The sequence below is a fragment of the Babylonia areolata genome, chromosome 9 (genome assembly GCF_041734735.1).
Source record: "Babylonia areolata isolate BAREFJ2019XMU chromosome 9, ASM4173473v1, whole genome shotgun sequence".
Classification (NCBI taxonomy): Eukaryota; Metazoa; Mollusca; class Gastropoda; order Neogastropoda; family Buccinidae; genus Babylonia; species Babylonia areolata.
Window position 1 is genome coordinate 27,601,749 of NC_134884.1, and position 25,154 is coordinate 27,626,902.

At 40.7% G+C, this 25,154-nt stretch overlaps 3 protein-coding genes across 5 annotated transcripts in view; 1 reads left to right on the plus strand and 2 right to left on the minus strand.

The window, feature by feature from the left end:
- The window catches only part of LOC143286179 (large ribosomal subunit protein eL13-like), a 5,033-nt gene extending 1,871 nt beyond the window's left edge, over positions 1-3,162 (plus strand). Inside the window, exons 3-4 of the mRNA XM_076593805.1 lie at positions 637-810; positions 2,912-3,162. Of these exons, the coding sequence (XP_076449920.1) occupies positions 637-810; positions 2,912-3,118 (381 nt within the window). The 3' untranslated portion in view covers positions 3,119-3,162. The remainder of the gene's footprint in view (positions 1-636; positions 811-2,911) is intronic.
- A 610-nt stretch (positions 3,163-3,772) lies between these two features.
- LOC143286178 (uncharacterized) lies at positions 3,773-9,643 on the minus strand. Of its 3 annotated transcripts, none has more exons than XM_076593803.1 (4): positions 9,445-9,643; positions 8,557-8,687; positions 6,951-7,217; positions 3,773-4,908 (listed from the first exon to the last, which is right to left on the minus strand). In XM_076593803.1, the coding sequence occupies exons 2-4, from the start codon at positions 8,668-8,670 to the stop codon at positions 4,477-4,479; spliced, it is 813 nt and encodes a 270-aa protein (XP_076449918.1). In that variant the 5' UTR covers positions 8,671-8,687; positions 9,445-9,643; the 3' UTR covers positions 3,773-4,476. The 3 variants fall into 3 exon arrangements, with proteins under 3 accessions (XP_076449918.1, XP_076449917.1, XP_076449919.1); XM_076593802.1 differs by having other exon boundaries at positions 9,459-9,641; XM_076593804.1 differs by having other exon boundaries at positions 6,951-7,214; positions 9,459-9,635.
- A 7,725-nt stretch (positions 9,644-17,368) lies between these two features.
- LOC143285809 (origin recognition complex subunit 6-like) lies at positions 17,369-25,029 on the minus strand. Its single transcript, XM_076593239.1, has 7 exons — positions 24,898-25,029; positions 22,750-22,888; positions 21,440-21,603; positions 20,620-20,697; positions 20,186-20,298; positions 19,049-19,123; positions 17,369-18,335 (listed from the first exon to the last, which is right to left on the minus strand). Exons 1-7 carry the CDS (start codon positions 24,963-24,965, stop codon positions 18,196-18,198), a joined length of 777 nt encoding a protein of 258 aa, XP_076449354.1. The 5' UTR covers positions 24,966-25,029; the 3' UTR covers positions 17,369-18,195.
- Between the last annotated feature and the right edge of the window lie 125 nt (positions 25,030-25,154).

Below are 25,154 nucleotides of genomic sequence, written 5' to 3' on the forward strand. Positions count from 1 at the left end.
GCAAAGAATCGAATACAAAGCCACCGGTCTCAGCTACCATGTCATATTTGGAAGTGCACCCCAATACCTCTCTGACATCATTCAAATCTGTGTACCCTCCCGTTCTCTTTGCTATGCTGCCGATGATAGAACCTTTCACATCCCAGAGTACAAAAGAGAAAAGCATGGTGATTGAGCCTTTTCATCATCTGCTGTTCAAATATGGATCTCAATATTTCACCACATCCAACACAGCCCCTTGCTGCCTTCCTTTAAATCTGACCTCCGGACTTTCCTCTTCCAGCAGCATTTCCTCTGGATCCTCATACATGAATGTAGTTAGTTGATTCTATAGGTATATTTGCAAGGCTGTTTGTGCGTTGAATGGATGGATGTTTGTATTGTACGTACTAGTGTGTATGTGCATACATATGTTTATTGTGCATGATTGTGAGTTGCATACTGAGCGTGTTTCCTTTTCTTGCTTTTGCCTATGTCAATCGCCTTAGGCATTGCTCAAGATTTCCAGTATATGTTGGGTGCTTATGGGCAAGATCTAAGGTGGCTACAGAACACTGCAGTTGTATATTAAAAAGGTTTGCTACAGCATGAGTCTTTTCTCCTCCAAGACTGCTAAATACTGCTGTTTGGTGACAGGAAGCTGGTGTGAACAGGAAGCAGGCCAGAAGCATCGGTATCTCTGTGGATTACCGTCGTCGCAATGCCTCCTTGGAGAACCTGCAGGCCAATGTGCAGCGGCTGAAGGAGTACAAGAATAAACTGATCCTCTTCCCACGTCATCCCAACAACCCCAAGAAGGGTGACGCCACTGTGAGTTCTGCTTGCAATTTCTCTTTCATATCATGGGATGGAACACTTTGTGGTCTTTCAGTATTTTGGCATATGTTTGGGAGGGTGGGGTGGGGGTGTACATTACACACACAGTTCAATTTGCATTCTTATAAATGCTCTCTGCCCACACATACCAAGACTTCATCCTCTGTCAACATTGAAATTTATTCACATGCACACACATACACACAGGCTGTTTCTTGCATTCACACACATTTGACAAGTCTTTTGCCTTTAAAAAAAAAAAAAAAAATGTGAGGGTGAGTCATGAAAGTCTGGAAAAGTATGTGTCAAATAGAACCATTTTCAGGCTGAAAGGGTCTTTGTAAAATGTTTTGCCCTTGGGGGGCTGGATAAGTCATGGAGATTTAATTTAATAAACACCCATGATCTACAAGTACCATTCACCACAGAACATTGTTTGAAGAACGAAAAGTGATGATTCAGAATTGATAGCAGGATATCCATTGATCTCTTTCATCAGCTGAGCATCAGAAAATGTTCAGTCTGGTCTGGAACAAGTATAGGATTTTGTTTGGTCACATCTGTTGGAACCATGAATTTTAATTTCAGAGCCGGTTTCCCCGACTTGAAATTCCACCAACAGCATGATATTTTGCAAATGATATAACCAGTGGGTGATGTTGTGAAACCCACTACATTTTTATTTCATGATGAGCGGTATGTTTTGTTTCTGCAGTGGACATTTTTTTTGACATCACACCCCTTTTATCATGCTATATGAGATTTCATGGAAGCAAACATTAACTGAGAAAGCACGAGTGTGTGGAAGCATGCATTTCTATGGCTTTCAGTATTGTAAGGAGCCTGGTATAGTGTTTGAAAATAAATGATTCATCTCCAGGGCTGGAAAAGTCAAATAAGCTTGACAAATACAATTTGTCAAAGAGTTTTTGATTCACGAAAAATAAAAATTTATGAACATTGTTTTTTTTCTTCTTCTTCGTTCATAGGCTGCAACTCCCATGTCCACTTGTATGTACACAAGTGGGCTTTTACTTGTATGACCATTTTTACCCCGCCATGAAGGCTAAAATTGAAAGTCAACACTTTAACCTCTCAACTATTGCGCCCATCTACGAACATTGAACATGGATAACCGGGTATTCATCAACCTTCCAGCTGTGTTGTAGCCCTTTTTTTTTTTTTTTTTTCTTTTTTTTCCAATTTGGTTTGCTTTGTGTTTGGTATGAGCAATTTTCAATCTGATCTGGAAACTGGAATTTTGTTTGTCACATGTCTGGCAAGTCTGTATTTTATTTAAATGTTTGATTTCATAATTCAGAGTGATTTTGCATGACCCGAGTTCTAAAAAAGAAAGAAAGAAAAAAAAGTATTTTGGGGACCTTAACTACGGGTGCAATAGCTGAGTGGTTAAAGCGTTGGACTGTCAATCTGAGGGTCCCGTGTTCAAATCACGGTGACAGCACCTGGTGGGTAAAGGATGGAGATTTTTACGATCTCCCAGGTCAACATGTGTGCAGACCTGCTAGTGCTTGAACCCCCTTCGTGTGTATATGCAAGCAGAAGATCAAATACGCACATTAATGATCCTGTAATCCATGTCAGCATTCGGTGGGTTATGGAAACAAAAACATACCCAGCATGCACACCCCCAAAAACGGAGTATGGCTGCCTACATGGCGGGGTAAAAACGGTCATACACGTAAAAGCCCACTCGTGTGCATACGAGTGAACGCAGAAGAAGAAGAGGACCTTAACATGAAGTTGCCTTCAGCCTAGAAATGGCCTATTGTCAGCTAGCTAGTATGACAGCCGGAAGAATTTGTTTTTAAGCTACCAGCAAGTGGGGTGCCCTCTGGTTTTTCTCTTCAATAATCATGTGTGCAGCTGGAGCATTGCATTGAGCAATATTTGGCAGACCTCACTTGGTCATGGTTGCTGGTAGGTATTTCAGAACAAGAATTTCTGAAGTGTGACCCATCCATAAACAAGCATATTTGTTTACTATCTCACTTGTTAAAGGATAGATATTTTTTCAAGTTTGGATTTGTAGATTGAAACAAAATAACCTTGATTGTTGGTGTTTTTTTACCAGGCTGAGGACATGAAGATGGCGAAACAACTGACGCGCAACACGGTCATGCCTGTGGTTGATCCTGTCCGTCGTGAGAAGGCCCGTGCCATCACAGACGAGGAGAAGAAATTCAAGGCTTTCATTGTCCTGCGTCAGGCTCGCATCAACAAGAAGCTGTTTGGAAAGCGTGAAAAGAAGAGGCGTGAGGCTGAAGAGAAAGACAAATAAGCTGTTTCTGTCATTCATTGTCTGCCAGTAAATCATGGACGGAATTTTTAAGCTTTGTGTGTTGATTTTGTGCTGTGGTGAGTGATGAATTGTCAGAGATTATCTTCTAGTTTTTTTTTTCACCCCACATGCATCTTTCCACTGAAGAATATTATAGGGTATATCTTCCCCCTCCCTCCTGAGCTGACACCTCCCCACTTCACACACAGTAGTGGTGGTTGTGAATGTAAGAAGTTTGCCACATGTAGGTCTCTTAGATATGTGTTTACAGAAAATGTATCATGAAACTCATTGATAAATGGACACATGCACACAATCCTCCATATTGGTGTGGCTACATTAATGATATGATTATAAATTCTCACATATTCAAACAAATAGTGTTCTTCACAACTTAGATTTACCTAATCAACCCAATTAAATTGAATTAATGAAAAAAAATCGCCACTATTTAAATGCTCATTTCTCTGTGGTCTTTCTTTTGATGCTAATTGAATACATTGCATTCCCAAGACTGTTGTATTTGAAGCCAAGGAATGAGGATCATTTCATGAAAGGCACCAAATGACAGAACACCTGAGTTGCCATGGTGGAAAATGCAAATATGTACTTTCTATTTCTCATACCACCTCAGAAGAAAAAAAACATGTCAAGGTCATGCAAACTTAATATATTTTAGAAAACCATTGTCATTCATACACAGCACAAAATTTCTCTATCAAGCAAATATATCAATCTTGCTTCAAGTACAATAAGATGAGGCCAACATTCACATCTGAAAAAGGTCTTTGTATAAAGCAGAGCAGCAAAAAGCTATCTGTGGTGCCACACACAGGTAAATTCTTACCAACTAGCAGTTTCATCTGGAGTCTTTGCAGCCAGTTCAAATAGATAATGAAGATGTGTGCCTACTCTTTGATATTATGCTGTCTTGGAATTTTTACAAGTTGCAGGAAATAATGCTATATGTGATGTTTTTTACTTTGGAGGTCCAAAAATACTTCAGTAAAATGCTTGCAAAAAGTGAGTGTTGCATAATTTTTGACTTTTGGGAAAATCAAAAGGTCCCATGTTTAAATATTCTTCACTTCCCCATCCTCCCACATGCTTTAATAGCCTAATTGTTGAATAGTGGTATCTCCAAGCAACAAAACTTGTCCACAAGCTGTTGATATCCTGCAACTTTATTGTTCAAACACACACTGCACTGATTTCTCTCATTTCCTGAAGTCGTGAGAAGACGCCACAGCTACATCTCAGAACCATATACATTATAAATTCAACATTTCATCAATAACATATCTGATACTAACTCATCTGTCTGCAGTCTGCACACTAAGTAGCCTGGAGATTTTGATTTATCTACCCTTTTTTGGTGGTTTCTTGGAATTCATTGCTGAGCCTCGCATAGCGTCTCTGATATCAATATCTTTGATCATGTCCTTTTCAATTGGACGCTGCAGGTCATAGCCCATCAGAAGATTGTAAAACCGGGGCTGAGTAAAATCCGACGGAATGACTAGATAAGACCTGCCCAGGATCTTCAAGTTGCCTAGAAAAAGCCCGAGGACCTTATGGGGTGATTTCCTCTCTGCTGAAGTCAGGTCAAAATGCACAGTCTTCTTCTTCATCTTCCAATCCTGCACAACAGCTGCGAATTTAGCAGCATCAGCATCCGTATACATGCGCTTGACGCTACGCATGCAAATGTTGTTGACACCCAACTGGAGAGCACCATAAGCAAAGATGTACACCATAGCAGTCAGTGGGCCAGATGTGATGGTCAAGTCCTGTGGAACAAATAAAATTATCAGTAATTTGCAACAATTCATGCTCAGACCAAAAATGTTTTTAAAAGATATATGCATTCTGGTCATAGTACCATTTATTAACTAGAATAATGATGAATTACATGTAATTATACTACAGTATAATGAACACGGTATACATCTTTATTACTGAACAAACGAAAATAAAGTATTCGAACAAACAAATGGACATGCAAAAACATGATCACAAAGCATAAAACGCCCCATCCCCATTCAGCCAGTGCCCTTCACATTATGCACACATATCTACATGTAACAAAAACAGATGGTCAGGGGGGTTACTCATTGACATTTAACCACCAGTCTGCGCAAAATGTCTCGAGGCGACCTCATCACTGACATTACCTGAATAATTAGACAAGAAGTTTTGATTCTTGCAAACTCAGAAGTGCTCCTCAAAGTCAAGTTCCTCAAACTAGTCAAAGGTCTTAACTTTCAAAGAACGGCTCCACTGCTTCAACCCCCCACCCCACCTCCCCTTTTTTTTCGTTTCCCATCTACACACCCAACAGCGGCTACAGGTATTAAATCACAAATGTTGTCTCGACAACTAAGGTGGCTACAGATGACCAACTACATACAATGACACCAGTATATTTAACAGACACAATGATGCATGACCTATAATATTCTTATGACTTAAAATATTCTTATGGTTCTTGGACAAAAGGAAACGATCACACTGAAATGTTTCATGTAACGTGGAAATACACACGTTGGGGGAAGGTGTAGGTACAATAACATAACAAGAATGTGGTTCATATACAGTACGTCATCATGGGCAGGACAAAGACTGCCTTTTTTCTTTTTCTTCTTTTTTTTATAGCAAACACATACACACCTTTTTCCTGAGTGATCTGCCATTTTAATGGGGTTATGTTATGACAGCATACTGAAAAAGTTTTGCTTTATCATAGCACATTCTTCAAATGAAAAAGCAGTTATCAGAGATAGTTAATTCAATCTTCCATTATTTTCAATTTACCTCTTTACAAATTTATTTCCAATTCATACAAAGAGGTTCAAAAGGGAGAATAGCAACAATTGACTCCTGTGGCATTTTTGGGGTGGGGGCAGGCAGTGTCCTCAATACCACAAATGTAGCCACTGAAAGACTCTGTTGCAATACATGTAGTATTATCATCAGCCCACAGACTACCACCAAGTTTTAAGCCATATTGAGGCCATAGAGACCTTGTACTACTGCTTAGTCCCTAAATGATACGGATACTATTATATCACCTATTCTTTGTTGGAGACCCAAGTTCTAAGCGCTTTACAAACATGTAACTTTTATGTGTATGACCATTCTGTTTGTAGGGTAGGGGAGTGCATGCTGGGTAACCCACCAAACAGTGACATGGATTACACGATCTTTAACATGTGTAGTTGATCTTTTGCGAGCGTATACACACGAAGGGGGTTCAGGCACTAGCAGGTCTGGGAGATTGGAAAAATCTCCACCTTTTACCCACCAGGCGCCGTTACCAAGATACAAACCCAGGACCCTCAGATTGAAAGTCCAATGCTTTAATCACTCGGCTACCCACCAGTGGTATCATCTGGTCACAGAACCCTGACAGGCTAGTTCCTCCATGTAGTGGAAACCACCACCATGTCCCTTGCTTGCATTTATAATAGTGGGAAGCAACGTAATCATCCTCATCTAATCACCTAAAATTTTGCTTTGATGGTGACCTAAAATTCAAGTTTCCCTTGATTTCAATAAAATTGGAGAATGTGTGTTAAAGACTTATGGCAGCTTCATTGGGACTGTCACTGGAGAAGAGTGGTGGCAATCTCCAATCCAAGGGAGACACTCAAACTCAGCCGACACCGTAACTTAACAATTACAGTCCCACAGTGGCTATGTAAGGGGGATTCAGAAATAGGTGGCATGGGGATAATGCTTCTTAATGGCGTTGAAGATCTGGGACGGGTAATGATAAAACACACACACACACACACATATATACACTTCATGACTTGCAGCCAATGTTTACCTGCAGAGGCCAGTTGGCGGCAATGATATTGATAGACATTCCATAGATGGGTATGGACAGCAAGTTGATCGTCACCTGCCCCCAGAAGTTGAGCCTGTTCATGTTGTTGTCATAGATCACCACCATGTCCTTGCTGACTTGATCTTCTTGGTGATGGGGCACAAACTTGCGACGTTTCTTTGAGAAAGTCATTTCTTGTCGGAAATGAGGTGTGCACACTAGACATGTGAGCTGTGACTGATCCATCAGTTGTCTGTTCTTTCCCTGCTGAGCAGAAAAAACCAGCAAAATGAGCAAGTAAATAATACATCCTGTATGATCAAAAACTATTCATTTTTTTATATTTCATGCCAAGATAATAATTTTTAAGCAAATTAATGGGTTTTTTTTCAAGAACTGAAAGACAGGGAAAAAACAATTTAATATTAAGCTTTTGATAAATTTGGGTATTTTTCACAAAGTTCTTCGAAAACAATACAAGCTCAAACAAAAGTAGTAAACTGTACATCAAACCACCATTGAGGTTTTGACCATCATTTGACAGGTGCAACAGCTGAGTGGTTAAAGTGTTGGACTTTCAGTCTGAGGGTCCCAGGTTCGAATCTCAGTAAAGTCGCCTGGTGGGTAAAGGGTGGTGATTTTTCCGATCTCCCAGGTCAACTAAGTGCAGACCTGCAAGCGCCTGAAGCCCCTTCGTGTGTATACACAAGCAGAAGATCAAATACGCATGTTAATGATCATGTAATCCATGTCAGCATTCGTACCAGCAAGCACATCCCCAAAAACAGAGTATGACTGCCTACATGGTGGGGTAAAAACGGTCATACACGTAAAATCCCACTCATGTACATACAAGTGAACAGCCCACAAACAAAGAAGAAGAGACATGGTCATGGTTTGCTGGGGTTTTTTTGTTTTTTCTTGTTTTGTTTCGGTTTTTTCTTGTTTTTTTGTGCAGAAACTCTCACATGCACATTCTATCAATCAATATAAATAACTTAAACTCTAAAATCACATTAATGCCGATGTTGCTGAAAACTATAGACACTGTGAGTGTGACAATATGAAGAACATTTACACTGCACATGGACACAAGCAAAACAATACTGGACACTAATGTATTACTCACTGCAACAGTTTGTCGATATAATAAAAGGAATATACTGGACTGCCTGCAGTCTGATTAACCATTGATGAATGATGTGACCTGTCATTATGTGAACATTCACTCTCTCTCCCAAAATAAACAGACACAAATACTGTATACCCACTGAATACATCACTACATTATGTACAATCACTACTGTCACAATTAATATGCAACAAATACCAAAATAAAAAATATAGCTATGTGCTCATTGTACTCACAGCTGGTATGTATTGAAATAATGAGTGCATGTAATGTGTAATTATGTGTGTGTGTGTGTGTATCAATCCTCCCCTCAAGCATAAAAGTTTACTAAAGAACAGCATGTAATCAGCAAAGTGACAGCATCATACTTGGTATGATGATTTATTCAAGACTAGTATTACATTTACAGCATCAGGAATGTTGCAGTTTCCTATTGACACCTGCAGTTTCCTACTGACTGCCTCTGTAACACACCTGTTTTGTAGCAAGGAAAGACAGAGGGCGACTTGAGGTCAGACACAGTTGTTGACAACCACATCCACGGAAAACTGTTTGGAAAACTGCATTCAGTCTTAAGCAGGCAGCCATCTTTAACTTTCCAGTTTCTGTAACATGAATCATAGTTGTATTTATATCAATAAAGAATCAAAGCTATCCTTTGCAGTTAAAATAAGAAAATGCATCTCATATAAATTAAGTAAATCAATTAACCACACTGTATGCCGGAAAGTGCAAAATATAAGTCCACAGACAATTTGGGACTGTAAATTGGTAGTGTTATACACTACAGTGACAGGCAAGTTGTAGGTTCCAACATCAGTAATTAATTCTACCTTGACTTAATAAGGGGGCATTGAATACAAATGAAAATATTGGGGTCATATGATCACACAATCAAATACCATACACTTCTTACATGCGTCTTACGAAATCTGTTACAGTGTTGCTCAAAATTAACTTTCTTTACTCATACTAAACTTGTCTTCTGGATTTTTCTCTTTAAAACTCCTCGCACATGCCTGTCGCTATCTGTGATTACGTTCCTCAAGAAGGAATGAATAGCGTTCACAACAGGGCATGAACGTTCACTCCGCCAGTCACACAGAGGAGTGGAGTGGGGGAGAAAAAAAAAAATATATATATATATATATATATATATATATATATATATATATAAAATATCCAAAATACCATGTTGTGGTTTAGTTAGTTTTCTGAGACGCGCTCCATTTATCTGTATAGCGGATAGAAGTGCGAAATTACTCATATCTTGAAAATGGCAAAGTCCTGAGTTGGTATCCTAAACCATCGTTTTCTGAAGATTACAGAATATGTTATGTTAACAATCAAGCAATGAAATACTTTCAAGATCTTGCCTCACGAAAAGTCCTTGGTGCCAAAGTTTAGCAGCCGGCCACTCACATTGTGAAGGGAGGGCACTCGTTTCCGTTTTTGACTCGACTGTTTGCTTCACTCCGCGCTGCGTCTCCACCTCATTCTTTTTATCATTATTACTTCTTCACGTATTCAGTTGAAGATGCAGACTATTGCGTTGAATACAAATATTCAAAAACGATTGAAAATTGTATGGGTACACAAAGCACTACAAACGCATGCCTCATACTACACCCCTCAGCACCCATTATTACCCCTTCCCCCACCCCGATTTCGTTAGTCCATTCTACCACCAAAGCATAAGCGCGGCAGCAGTCAGTCACATGTACTCTACCGCGCTAAACGCTTTCCTCTGGCGACCCCCTTGTACCGCCACGGCCGTTGCGTAACCATCGCATGCTTTTACCTTGCGACTCTTGAGGTCAGGTCAGGGGCATAGCCCTTGCTACTGGTACCATGTAACCCAGAACTACCTACCGCACTGATGTGAAGTTTCCCAACGACGGACCAGGCGGAGGACTCGGAAACCTTTCCCAACTGACGGCTGTGAAGGCGGAAGAGGATGACCAAAGGGCACTGACTGGACTCTGGGGGAGCTCGGCTTTGGCTGGAAGTTCCCCTAGGAGACGGAGCTCCGAAGAAAAAACCTGCACCTGCCCGGCGAGGCCGTCCTACATGTGGCAGTATCTGCACCTGTGGGACTGTGAGCGTCGGTAGGCCGCGAGAGAGTGGGGAAGGGACTGCACAACTCCTCCTCGCAAAAAAAAAAAAAAAAAAAAAAGAAAAAAAGGCACCTGTGCTGGTCAGGCAACCAGGCTAATGTCGGAACGACAAGCTAGCCCTTCAACACCCAGCTTTCCCAAGCCCCGCTGCGGCGATGGAGAAGTGGTAACGGGGACAGGCAGCCTGAGGATGCTGCTGGAAGTTCCTAGTCACGATTCTGCACGCAGGCGGCTGTGGGGTGATGGTCGTCCGCCGTAGACTGCCGGGGCAGAGTGCGGCGCCCGTATCCTCCCACAGCCCGGTGAGTGTCAGAGCAGCCCTTTTTAGGGACAGCACTGCTCTCCTCACATGGGGAAAGGGAGATAAAAGGATCCCTAAACAAAGCCTGCCTCGCCTAGTACGTAGTAGGAAACCGCACCTACTAGTACTTGGACATCCAACACTAGCGGTCGAAAACAACGAGAAAAGAACCAGGAGTCATGCCCTGACTCTGGGTGCCTGGAATGTTCGCACCCCACTCGACAGAGACGACGGACCAGAAAGACGCACAGTGCTCATTGCTAGAATGCTTGATCGCTACCAGGTGGACATAGCAACCCTGAGCGAAACCAGTTTTGCCAGTGAAACCCAGCTGGAGGAAGTTGGAGGGGGCTACATCTTCTACCGCACTGGGAAGCCAGATAGTACCCCTGAGAACCTCAGGCGTGGGCTTTGCCATACGAACCAAACTTGACGACAGCTTGACAGCCTTCCACGTGGGATAAACGATAGGATGATGACCCTGCGTTTGAAGCTGTCCAAGGATCGCTTCTCCAAGGATCGCTTCTCCACAGTCATCAGCTGCTATGCCCCAACGACTGATGACCAACCCTGTCATCAAAGAAGCTTTCTACGAGGAGCTCAGCCGCACCATTTCAGCTGTAGACAGAAAGGACAAGTTGATCATCTTTGGGGATTTCAATGCCCGCGTCGGCGTGGACTTCTCCTCGTGGCCAAAAGTCCAAGGACAGCACGGCACTGGCAAGTGCAACTCAAACGGACTGCTTTTGCTCTCGCTCTATGGACTGCCGGGACCATCAACACCCTCTTCCACATGCTGGACTATGTGATTGTCCAGCAGAGGGACAGAGGTGATGTTTCCATTACACGCTGCATGAGAGAAGCAGTCTGTTGGTCGGACCATCGCCTGGTACGCAGCAAGATGAACATCAGACTTGCACGCAAGCTCCAACCAGCCAGGCAGAAACCCTCTAGGAAGCTGAACATCCACCGCCTCCCTATCACCAAGGATGTGCTGCAGCAGCAAATCCAAGCAGCTCTCCAAGACATTCCTGCATCTGCTGATGTAGAAGAGGTATGGAGCACCTTTAGAGATGCTGTGTACACAGCAGCAGCTGACACACTCGGCTTTGTACAGAGGAGCCACAAAGACTGGTTTGACGAGAACGACTCTGGAATCTCCAAGCTCCTGAACTCGGCACACTGCATATACTGCATCAGGATCACATTTCCGACAAAGACTGCCAGAGGAAGGAGAACCAGTTCTTGCAAACTAAGCAACTCGTACAGAAGAGGCTGCGTGAGATGTAGAACACCTGGTGGGAGAGAAGAGCTTCAGTCCGCTGCTGATGCTCATGACATGAAGACCTTCCATGATGGTCTCCGAGGTGTGTATGGGCCAAGAGTCACAGGATCAACCCCTGTCCGAGCCTTGGACCAGACCACCCTCCTGACGGACAAGAAAGATATCCTTGCCCGCTGGGCAGAGCACTTCAACACCCTCCTCAACAGGAACTCGTCCGTATCTGATGAGGCAATTGCAGCCCTCCCACAGCTACCAGTCAATGACTCGCTAGCTGCCCCTCCCACCAAGGCCGAGACCCGGAAGGCCGTGAAGCTGACAACGTCAGGAAAAGCACCAGGAGCGGATGGAATCCAGGCCGACATCTACAAGTATGGAGGCCAGGTGCTGACAGACAAGCTGACCCCCCTGTTCCAGTCTATCTGGGAGAGAGGGGAGGTCCCCTAGGATTTCAAGGATGCTTCAATTGTCCATATTTACAAACGGAAGGGAGACAATCCTGCGATAACCACCATGGAATCTCTCTCCTCTGCATCGCCGGCAAGATCTTCGCCCGCGTCATACTGAACTGACTGTTTGACCATGTCTCCAACACAGTCATCCATGAAGCACAGTGCGGCTTCCGCTCAGGGGGAGAGAAAGAGAGAGAGAGAGACTCGGAGAGAGAGAGAGAGAGGAACTTCTGACATGCTATCAGTGCGTTTGTACAAAGATCAGGATTCAGTGAAGAGAGAGAGAGAGAGAGAGAGAGAGAGAGGGAGAGGGAGAGGAAAGAGAGAGAGAGCCGAGAGAGAGAAACACACGCACACATACAGTATACGGATAAGCCATTGCCAGACACTGACGAAATGGGTGCAAACACACGACCATTTAACAAACACAATAACAATAACACATGGCCAAGTCATGACTGAAAAAAACTTGACTTCAAGAATGCCACTGAGTTCTTCCTACCGTTCCGCACTGGACTGCATGCGTGTTTGTATACAGTGTGTGTGTGTGCCATGCGCGCGCCGCGCTGTGTGTGTGTGTGTGTGTGTGTGTGTGTGTGTGTGTGCGCTTGCTTGCTTGCATGAATGTCATACTGTGTGTTAGTGTTCCAGTGTGTGTGTGTGTGTGTGTGTGTGTGTGTGTGTGTGTGTGTGTTCTAGTGAGAGAGACAAGACAAGACAAAATTATTTATTTCGAGGATAACAGGTAAGCACTGGTGCGCTTTTTTACATCCAGTGGCCGCCTTCACGATGCTAAATAAAAATAAAGCATAAAGCATGGTGTTTGTAGGAATACATAACAGAGGGGTGAGGGGGGGGGGGGGAGAATTAAACAATCGATTAGAAAATAAAAAGATTAAGAAAATAAAGCACGCACACATACAGGCACAAGCATGGTGTTAATTAAATGCACAGGAAAAATATGAACGGAATGAAAAAAACAAACACACACCACACCACAGACCAGAATTGGGGACGAGAGAGTGAGAGAGAGAGAGAGAGAGGAGTGGAGGGGGAAGTGGGAGCTGGAGCGGGGAAGGAAAGGGTGAAGGGTCAGACAAAAGGAAGGGGAGGAAGAGGAGGGAATCGGAGGGAGAGAGGGGGTTCTTAAAATGTACGTGCACTGTTGGCGTGGACGACTTGAGTGGATTACAACTGTTCACGAATCACACCCCCCAACCCCACCCCCCCCAAAAAAAAACAATAAACAAAAAACGCCCCCCCCCCCCCTTCTCCCGAAAGCTGATCTCGCCCGTGGGGTACTTTTCAGGCAACGATGTGAGTTCGTGTTATTGCAGTGAAAGGGGGCACAATCTTTTTCAGTCAGGATCGCTTTTGGGGTCTGGCGAAGGACTGAGAGAAAACTCAAGGTCATAGCAGCTGGGCTCGGTAAGTATTTAATTGAGTGTTAATTATAGAGTCTACAAAGAACGCTGTCTGTCCATGTTTTCAACTCTTTGATTTTCACCCCGCTTACTTCTGTTGGGATGGTGGGCGGGGTTGAGGCAGTTCGAGGAGGAGGAGCAGAGTGGAAATCTTACCCTAGAGATAGGAGAGGGAGATAATTGTGATTGATATTATACAGTACCTGTTTCACGCACGTGCAGTCATAGCCGAGACGTCTTTTTATACTTCATTCGTTATATATAAAGTAAATTCTTTTGCAGTGTCATTTTTTACCAATCACCATACTCACACTGAACACAGAATAATGTTCAGATATTGCATTCAGGTACGTGAAGGCATAGCCAAGAAGTCTTTTTTATTTTTAATAATTCATTCATTATGTTTGAAGTAAATTCTTTTGCAGTTTATCATTTTTTACCAATCACCATACTCGCAGTTAACACAAAATAATGTTCAGACATTGCATAGCTAACATATTTAGTCTTTTTATGATGGACCCCATCTCATGCTATTGTGGGGCTTGTGATGAAGTTATAAAAATTTTAATGGCAAGACTGTAACCTCACATCCCCACACCCTCATCTTCACACACCCGGCTTCTGAGCTTAATAAAAGAAATCAATGAATATGAAATAAAACCGTAACAAAAGCCAGCATGAAATCAAATGGGGGAGTACCTTCTTTAACAACGCAGGAGTAATATTGGAAAGATAACTATCTATATCCTTTATTCTTAAAAAGAGGAAGGGATGGGAGCCAAAGTAATTCTTTCCACAATGCTTTCCACACTTTGTTTTTCACTTCAGTAAACATTTTTTTGGCTGGGATGGTGGGGTGGGAAGAAACAGTAAGAGGAGTGACAGTGGAAATATGTACAGAAATAGGGAATGAAAGCATAACAATAGCCAGCATGTTATAAACATTAGGGAGGAGAACAAGGCTCAATAAAGGAACAATGTTGGAATGACATTTGCCCTTGACCCTCCTCCACCCTCTTACGACACAGTGAGGAAGGAGGATAAGTGGAGAGGGGGGAGTGTGTGTGTGTGTGGGGGGGGGGGGGGGGGGGGGGGGGGGCGGACAATTCTGTTTTGAACCCTTTGGTTTTCACTCCTGTTATATCAGCTGGAATGTTGGGCAGAGTGGAGGCAGTATGATGATGTGGAACAGCAGGGTGGAAATCTTACCCAATGAGACGGAGGAGATAATTGTGTTTGACAGGTTCAGGTTGCATTCAGAGCCAATGTCTCCCCCCCCCCCACTTCATTAGTTATACTGGAAGTCAGTTCTGTTGCAGTTTATTGTTTTTAACCAATCACCATAATCATAAAGTAGAAGAAATGTGCTAAGACATTGGAAAAAAAGTCTTGATTTTTTGACTCACTTGTGTAAACAAGGTGAGTCTGTTTTAACCCGGTGTTCGGTTGTCTGTGTGTGTGTGTGTGTGTGGTAAACTTTAACATTGACATTTTCTCTGCAAATACTTTGTCAGTTGACACCAAATTAGGCATAAAAATAGGAAAAATTCAGTTCTTTCCAGTCATCTTGTTTAAAACAATATTGCACCTCTGGGATGGGCACAAAAAAAAAGAAAAAAAAAGAAGCCTAATTATATGCAAACTGCATTTACTGTTATATTTATATTTTTTGTATTCTCTAAACTTGGCACTTTGATCTGGTATTCTGACACAACAAGAGCAGTCATTATTATAATTTTTGGTTCAAACAGGAACTTCTTTTGCTAAGCATGGAAGTTTTATTTATTTTCCAAACGTTTTGGTGCAGATAGTAAAAAAAGGGAAATTACTCTGTAATTAATGCTAGGGGATTTAATTTGCCACAAGTGAGTCTTGAAGGCCTTGTTTTATATGGTTCAGTCCCTCCCCCACAAATCATCCAGTCATGTTTTTGTATGCATTTATGATTAACATTTCTTTCCATTACTACCTTCTTTCAAATAAAAAAAAAATTACAGTGTAGATATATCAAAGGCACAAACTGTTAGCAGTTTGAAACTGAGAAAGAAAACTAAAAAATCAAACTAAACTGATAGACATACATGTTAATTAACATTTGTATTACATTTTTTTTTTGTCTGTGTGAAATTCAGGCTGCTCTCCCCAGGGAGAGCATGTTGCTACATTGACAGTGCCACCCATTTTTATTATGTCAGGGACAACCCTTTTGCTGCCGTGGGTTTTTTTAGGTGTGCTAAATGCATGCTGCACATGGGACCTCCCTTTATTGTCTCATCCGAATGACTAGCGTCCAGACCACCACTCAAGGTCTAGTGGAAGGGGAGAAAATACTGACCACTGCTCGTGTGATTTGAACCAGTGTGCTCAGATTCTCTCGCTTACTAGGCAGACACACTACCTCTAGGCCAACACTCCACTTTATAACATTTTGAACATAAATCAAATGACACATTTATTGAAATGATATATTGAAAGTTTTCATCTTTGTCTTTTCCTTTTTCAATTTTTTTTTTTTTATGCAAAATGAGACAACATGCATAACCACACACATACACCACTCTAAGCACACATAAAAATCCACTCCAGCTCGTCCCCCCTCCCTCTGCTCCATTCCTCCTGCCCCCACCCCCACAATCAACCCCCCTCCACCCCTGAAAAACTTTTCCCACCCCTCCCTTATTGACTTTAAAAATGTTTCTTTCTCAATCCTTTATGGTTTGACTCCAAGCTCATATCAATCAGTGTTGCTTTGTTATTCTTTGAAATATATGGAACTTGGAAGTGTCTTTTATTTTTATATAGGCTGGTACAGATTCAGTAAATGAATGGAACCCAATCAGGATAAAATAATACAGGTCTCACTGAATCAGTTGCAAACGTCAGCAAAATACCTGGGTGTGTATCTAAATCAAACCTTGACCATGGGAGAACATATTTCATTGTTGTGTCACTCATGTAACTTTCATCTTCACAGGCTAGTCTCAGACCATGTGAAACTGAACACAGCTCAACTGGTTCCCTCTTTCGTCCTGTCCTGTGTGTGTGTGTGTTTTATAGATTTATTTTAATCAAAGCTTTATAACTTTTATTTGATATATTTTGAAATGTACTTTTTGACTTGTACTTATGAACACATTGGATGTGTTTTTATTTCGATAGAGAGCTCTTAAAAACGTTTTTAAGGCGTGGATGATGTAAGACATTTTCAGCAGCACTGGTACTGGATATCATGCCACAGAAAAATCATACTTATATAATAACATAAATCTAATTTGTATCTACTAACAACAATGTAAAGAGAGGAGGGAAGTAAGTACCATTAAAATATAATACAAAGTTGAGCAGTATTTTCATGTCGGCATTTTTAATGTGGGCATCTGTTGTGTGTGCTTTTACATGTGCTGATGTAGAGATGAAATGCATAGGTCTGTAAGTGATTTTTGTGTGATTCTTGCATAAAAAAGAAAAACCAAAAGACTCAAGCTATGTGTAAGCGCTGACTGATGATATTTACACATTTTAGAAACTATGCACTAGCGCTGACTGATAATGATATTTGCACATTTTAGAAACTATGCACTGTTGGAATTATCTTGTAGCTGAAACTGTTTTGTCAAAAGCAAATAAAATAATTGTAACCAGATGAACATGCAGCAAACACGCACATTAAAAAACATGCACGACACACACTGACATATTTAATACTGAGCTTTATTATTGTCATGATTTCTTTTTAGTTACACCCTCCAGACATACCTTGACATACACCACTCTTAAAACTTAAAATCAAATTGAATCAACACATGATATTGTGAAAATTCAGCAATTCACAGCCAGATTATAGATAAGTCAGAGCTTAAGTGCAGCATTAACAAAAAAATATGCAATGCAAGCATGTTTTGAGTCAGAGAATCGTTCGGTTCAATTCCATTTTTGAGTTCCACTGACTGTACGTACAGGGCTATTTCAGAGCTGAGAATGTCACAAAATGAACCACTACTAAAACACAATGTCAGATAACAACAAATCCATTAAACCTTGGGTACAAGAGGCAGGAGCAAAGGAAAAGAATACTGCTAAAAAAAACAAACAAAAAACTACAAAAGAGGAAATCCCATATCAATTCAACATTATTATTGCCAACCTTTCAGAAGCCAAGTTCACCAGGCATAAGTTTGTTCCATCTTTTTGTTTGAAAATCTTAGAACATGAGTTGCCATTGCCATATATGTTCAACACTATTCAACACACAAGGTATTCAATTTGAAGTGAGTGTTCCAGCACATGGAATGCCACACACACCAACTGTCATTGATTTTGGTATATGGATACAAATCTGAGTGTCATTAGCAGACAGGTAAAGGAAAAACCAAAGAATTAAACTTTACATGCATACATAAAACCTAAGAATCAAAGAAAGGGTTACATAAAACAAATAAGCTAAGCTGTAAAGCATAGTGTATAATCAACAGTGCTCCATTTCATCCAACCTCGCATTCACACTTGATCACAGATGACTTTGTTCTGAACCACACAGCTATGCCTTGCAGTCATTTGTGTCAAGCGAAGCCTTTTCCAGCAGTTTTCTTTTCCACTCCTCGAAGTTGACATTTTTGTAGTAGTCAATGTCTTTCTCAATCTTTGCTTGCTTTGCTGGTATGGCTTCTGATGGAGATTCTGCAAAGAAACCCACAGATTACACAAAACATGCTTCACAGTTGATCTGGTATGTACAAATGTGAGAGAGAGGGAACCAAAGCAACAAAAAGAGGACAACAGAACATGGATGTGATGTTTGGTAAATTCAACACAGGAATAGGAAATAACAGAACGAAAAGAATCAAAAAGCAGACCTGACAAGACTTCAAAAGAACTCACATTCTGGCCATTACCAATCAATAAACAAGTCTCATGAAAGGCTGATGCAAGACATGACCACTTTGTGCCAACAAACTTCCACTCAACTGTTTCTATGTGGAAAACACACCCCAGCACCAAAACACCACAGTGGACTTGTTTGCTTCAAACTTGGTCCAGGGGGGAAGGTTAATTTCATACTGCACTGTAAAGTTGGCTGCAGCTGTCAAGCTTTAATGAATTGAGAAAACCAGTACGTTTAAAACGACCCGTTGATGTTGACAATTGAACTGCCTTGTCGACTGAAGTTGCCTATGGCAACAAAAGAGTTATTAAGCACACAAGAAAAGTGCTTCCCAGTTAGTAATGTCAACCAGCTTTATCTAACGTGTGCATGTCTGGGTGTATTGTATAATATCTAAGATCAGTTTAGGTTCCTGTTTTTAGAGGACTGTAAGATTTTCTGATCAATGTTCCCACTCCCTGGGACTTTGACTTTTCAGTCCACTTGGAAACACCATCAACACACTCACCATTCACTGCCTTCTCAATGTCATCCATCAATGTTCTCTTCTTCCTCTTTATACTCTTCTTTTTGGCTCCTTCTTCTGCACAGAGACAAAGCCACAATAAGGCAGTGCATTTTTTGTGTTCATCAACTTTAGAGGTGAAGATGTTGGAGCTCTGTTAGAGTATGTGTGTGTGCATGTCTTGTGTGTGAATAGTATTCCACAGACTGTTACCTGTTTAAGACTGAACTTGTCAATGTACATAATAGAGACACATACATAAGTGACACAAATCTTCTGTAAGCCCTTCCTACCAGAGCTACGATCTGACTGTTCTTTCAACACATTTCAATACAGCCTACAGAACCAGATTAAAAATCAGCAGAAAACTAATCGTTTACACCTAACCTTGGTTCATGCACAAATCAAAGGAACAATTTTAACGAGTATCTCTGATGAAACATTTAACACTCTTTCAGGACACTTGACATACATGTACATCTTAAAGGCTAAAACTAAGTCACAGTGGAGATTTAACTGGTTTGCCTGAAAGGCCAGCAATGTCTTGTGCAAATTTTCTGATCAAGAAATAACTTGGGTATAAATGGATGTCTTAAAGATAAACATGGTAAAATAACGGTTTCAATCCTGTACTTCAAGGTCACAGCGTGACCAGTTACTTTTGCTACTGAAAAAAAAAACTATTGTAATGAAATAATGCATCATATTTAAAGATAAACCATAATAAGTAAGCAAAAAGTTGCATTTTATGAAAGATGTGTCTTTCTTATTTCTAGAGAACCAGCCTATGTAATATGATGAGATCAGATAATTCATTTGACCGTGACCATGCCATGCAATGTATCAATGCCAAAGCTGCCACGTTCCACACTGTATTTATGAGTAACGCATTAAATGGGCTGTAAATTCACACCAGTTTTTGGCTGTACACTCTACGTGTTTCCAAAGATGTGAACTATAAATGATTCACAAAGCTTGGTATCTTGTTAGTAACATCCATGCTATTGTCTACATAATCAATCCATGTACCTATCCCTTGTTAAAAGCACAGCATGGAACACTGTATCAGATACTTGTCACAAAACATTGTAGTTATAAGAAACATAAAAAAAAGGAGAAAAGAACTAAAAGAAACCAGACCTTGCAACTTGTCTGCAACCTTGTCCATTTGAGCAATCAAACGATCCATGGTGCTGCGCTTCACTCCTGCCACTTCACGCAGTCGACCCTGTTCAATTCTGACCTTTTCACGCCTGACATTCACACACACACACAGAAATTAGTCATAAAGGAAAAAACAAAAAAACAACAACAAAAAACAAACGGGCAACAACTCCTCATTTGTTTAATTATATACTATTGAAAAAATATTTTCCTATTGATAAATGTGATATTTCTGGACTAACTGATAAAAGCTTGCCCCCCCCCACCCCCCCCCAAGATAGAATTTCTCATGTGTTATGACTAGAAACCAATGTTGTAATCTGTGAATTTTAAAAGAACACACAAGATAAAAATATAACAACAAAAATTTCATTTTGTAAGCACTGTGGCAAGGATAATAAAAAACTCACTTGCATACACAGAGAAGGGCGGCTGTCTGGAACAGGGAGCTGTTGGAGTCCACATCACAACACTGTTCTCTTTCATACCTGTAACACAAAGTGGCAAGGAATTATACACTCATTCAACCATTCACACAAACAATTATTTATGTAAGCAATAAAGAAAACATTTGATAATCTGCTATGGTCCGGCACTCATTCAACCACTCAAACCAACTATCATTCACATACGTTATAATGAAAAGATTTGACTATCTGTTATGGTCTGGTGCTGTGACACAAAAAGCCCTGCTTTGTTTCCAAGTTGTTGCATATACTGCTCACACACACCAGTCAATTATATTGCATATCAATATAGCACCGCCCAAAAGAAGCCATCTCAGGCCAGTCTTCAGTGCCAGGTAGTTCCTAGGAATATAAATTATCAAATAAAAACCATTCGGTCTTGTAGATTATGTGCTTAATAAACAAAAGCAACATTCAGACTCATTGCTACTACATCATCCAAGCTGTAACCATAGCTGTAAATTGACAACACCCGATTCTGAAGCTCAAAGCTGATACATATAGAAGTACGCAAGCATAAGTAAACTTTATTGTCTTGAAAGCTGACATACAGTCCATATTGCTGAAAGCCTTTGCCTCAGAACTGCTCACTCATCAATAGGAGCCACAGAAAATACCAACTGTAAAAAGTGTAATACAGCCATGACAGTATAAGGGGAAAATTCTGTCTCACAGCATTTGCTCACAGCCATAACAGACAACCTCCCACCTTCAACACAGACACACAAAACTAGATGATCAAATTGAAGTCTCACTGTTTTACCTTGCCAAGACATTGGCAGCAGACTCTAAAACTGGGAGACATCCAAACTGTACGGCAAGGTCACGCATACTGGTCTTGGTATTAAGGTCAAGGACACTCTCTAGGGTCTTCAGGGCCACTTGGTAACCAGTCTTTTTCAATCCAGACAGTTTTGCAGCCTCCGCCTGACAGAACAGAAATGCATCCAAAACACATCAAATTGTTACTCAACAAAAGCAGTGCATATGTTAAGACAAATACTTTTTAAGCTTTGAAGAATCTATATACTGTTTTGCTGTAATTTTTGACCTGCATTCAACTGCACGTCAAGTCTTTCAAGCCAGCACCAATAGAGGAATAAACTAGAAGGAAGCATTTCACATAAAGTAGAGGCTCAATATTTTTCTGACCGGCTTCCATTATCATCAAAACACAACCAGTTTCAACCTGTTCATTATTCTGATCATGACTGGTGCTGAGCATTTCTTTTTCCAAAACTCAAAGAACTCATATTACAAAATTTTACACAATTAACAATTTTTAAAGTGTGTGTTTTGATTATTTATAATTCATCATTTCATGCAGATAAACTGGGTGCATGAGAGGTTAGAGAGGGGGGCATAGGACCAACTGTCTGCACATCTGGTGCACATTGGGAAAAATACCAATATTAATTCACCAGGTACTGCAAGGATAGAACCAAGGACCCTCAACACACACACACACAAAGGAGATAACTGTTTTCCATGCCCTGTTATTTTCTCTGCATTATTACAACTTTCCTTTATAAGCTGGACCTGCTTCAGATTTCCACGATGGCATTACTGAATCTGACAAGCACATAGAACTGCAAAGAACATAAGGATTGGTGGCGTTGTGGTAATGCATCTGCCAAGGAAGTGAGAGAATCTGAAAACAGGATCAAATCCCACGCTTGCCCTTATTTTCTCCCCCTTCACTATACTTTGAGAGGTGGTCTGGACACTAGTCATTAAGATACCATAAATGAAGGTCCCATGTGCAGCATGTACTTATGCATGTTAAAGAACTCATGGCAACAAAAGGGTTGTCCCTGGACAATTTCAGCAAAAAGGTCCATTTTGATAGGTAAACAAATACACTTGCAGGCAGAAAAAAAAAGAAAAGAAAAAAAGGGAGGCACTTCGCTGTAGTGACATGCTCCATGGGAAAAGTAGCCCAAACTTCACAGAGAATGTCATTATGACACAGAGTAAAATAAATACAACATTCTCCCTTCTAGTCCTATACCAGTTACTATTTAATTTTTTTTCTTTCAACTAAATAACAAGCAGCTAAAAAGTAACACTCACCTTGTCAACTGGGTATGAGAGCAGCATCCCTGCTATGTCAAGACACAATACAATGCTGGTAGTTTCTGACAGACGAAGTGCTGCCACAGATATACTGCTGGCTCGGACACTCAGTAAATTTTTCAATTCAGCAGCTTTCCTGGAACAGCAGGGGAAAAATGTTATTTCTTTCTTTCTTCGGTTTAATGCGAGTCCATTATGGTGAAAAAGTGAGGGGAAGGGACTGAAGAGGGAGAGAGCACAGTAATGTTATTGCTGTGCTAATCACTTTAATATCAGTCAGTGAGCGACAGAGTAAGAATGTCAGAATCAGATCCTGCTATACTTGTCAAACTGTAATATAATCCAGTCACTTACTTTGTACAATAGGCATAAATCTGCATCTACATTTATACCATTGGAATACAATGGATTTGTAAATACATGATATGAGGTTTTTGGCACATGTACATTTGTTGTGCTGAGTGAATGTGTTATCCTTGGACTATCTTTATCAGCTGTAGTATATCACTTTCATGGGTACTCATTATTTTTTGCTTGTTTTTTTCTTATTCCAATTTTGTCATTCCAGCAAACTGTGGTAATCCCCTGTGATACTGATAACATGTGAACTATGTGCACCAGGTTTCCTTGAAAAAAACCCCCAAAAACAAAACAAAACAAAGAAAACCACACACATAAATAAAGAGCAAACTCCATTCTGCATTTCAATTTCTTATTTTGTGAGAAAGACCTATTGTTGACTGGATCCACAATGTGAAATCACTCCATAAGCACAATGCAATTTGCATACATGTATCCAAAACCCACATCCTGCTTTCACCTGTAAAACCTGCACCTTCACTTATGTATTCCAACATTGTCATATATATTTCACTACTTACACACATAAAGAAGTGGTTACACTTCTACTTTTTTTTTTTTTTTAAATCTCTCTCTCTCTTTTAACAGCAGACGTTTTGTGGTGTATGGATCAGTCTGCACACACCTCACTTAAAACTGCCCAGCAGAGGTTGTTTTCTGGAGTTTTAAAAAAAATCAAAAGTAGAGAGGAAACAATATGTACAAATATGATGCTAAAAAGGAAATTTAATAACATATGATAAATTTACCCTAGATTTTTTATAACTATCACTTTCAGCTTCCTTGTTCTCCAACACCACCCATGTCAGCTCACTTTGGATGTATGAAGAGTGGGAAAGGGAAAGAAAGTGTGTGTGTGTGTGTGTGTGTGTGTGTGGCAGAGGGGGGTTTAGAATGAGTGGTCATAAATGATTTATGTAACTTGTAATATTTTTCTTTAATGTAAAGTGCCCTGGGCTCTTGGAAAAGAAAGGGTCCAATATGAATGTACATTATCATTATTAATATTATAATAATCTTCACTCATTCAACCTCTAGCTTCTGTATGTGGATCTGCAGGGATAAGCAGTCAGCTCAGCTGTCATCCCAACATTGTCAGGCAAAGGAGTACTGACATAAATAAAGTGGCATAATGATATATAACAACCTTTACTTGGATTATCCATGACTCACTGACAAAAGTGACATAAACTGGTATTGAAGCTGTCAATGGAAGTTGTCAGTAAGCATGTTATGAACTTTAACTTTAACTCTGAGGCCTGGGTCAGCCTGTTCGTCATTCTATAAGAGAAAATTACTACGAGGGTAGGGTGGCCCAGTGTGCGTCGGGTCTGGCGACGTGTATGGCGAACTATTCCATGAGTTTACAACTTGTTCTGTAAAGAAGGAGCTCCTTACGTTCAGCCTACAGTGAGATTTGTTCAGTCTATCCCCCTTGATTTCCCTATTGCTGAAACGTGCGATCTGAGGTCCTAGCTTTGTAAATACCATGAATGAACATGTCACCGCGTTTCCGTCGATACTCAAGGCCGATTGTGCAAATTACTGCATGTTTGTAAAGCGCTTAGAACATAGTTCCCACCAAGGATAGGCGCAATATGATTTGTTTATTCATTCACCATAATCTGAAATCCGCCAATGAGCCATGTGCCAAAAACTGCCACAACTTCATCATCATCATCCGTTTGACTTCATTCGCCACTCCAGTCACACTAATAATAGTAAGTGACAAAAAAGACATAAACATTAGGATGAAATGTGTAAATAAAAGTGAAGCTGATTTACCTCAATATCTTCCGATCCATAATACCGATCTTTCTTCCCAAGGTCTGGAAGAGTGAGAGATCGCCCATTTTTCACGAGTTTCGAGTTTGTTGTTGCTGGAAGTGGGAAAGCTTCGCACACGTCACAATTCCCGCGGCTTCTGGGATGATGGGTAAAGGTCTCAATGTTGTATTTTTTTGTGCAACATTCCTTGAACCTAGTCTGTTTTGTAGTATTTAAAAATAACGGACATGTTAAACCTGAACACAAATATTATA

Bases quoted from the DNA above. Each gene is read 5' to 3' on its own strand.
- LOC143286178 (XM_076593803.1), bottom strand. From the start codon at position 8,670: ATGGCTGCCTGCTTAAGACTGAATGCAGTTTTCCAAACAGTTTTCCGT. The intron at 7,218-8,556 runs GTGTGTTACAGA...TTTTCTGCTCAG, and splicing joins CTTTCCTTGCTACAAAACAG to CAGGGAAAGAACAGACAACT. The intron at 4,909-6,950 runs GTAAACATTGGC...TTTGTTCCACAG, and splicing joins CCGCCAACTGGCCTCTGCAG to GACTTGACCATCACATCTGG.
- LOC143285809 (XM_076593239.1), bottom strand. From the start codon at position 24,965: ATGGGCGATCTCTCACTCTTCCAGACCTTGGGAAGAAAGATCGGTATT. The intron at 20,698-21,439 runs GTAAAACAGTGA...TTTGTGTTACAG, and splicing joins GCTGCCAATGTCTTGGCAAG to GTATGAAAGAGAACAGTGTT. The intron at 19,124-20,185 runs GTCTGGTTTCTT...GTCTCTGTGCAG, and splicing joins GGTTGCAGACAAGTTGCAAG to AAGAAGGAGCCAAAAAGAAG.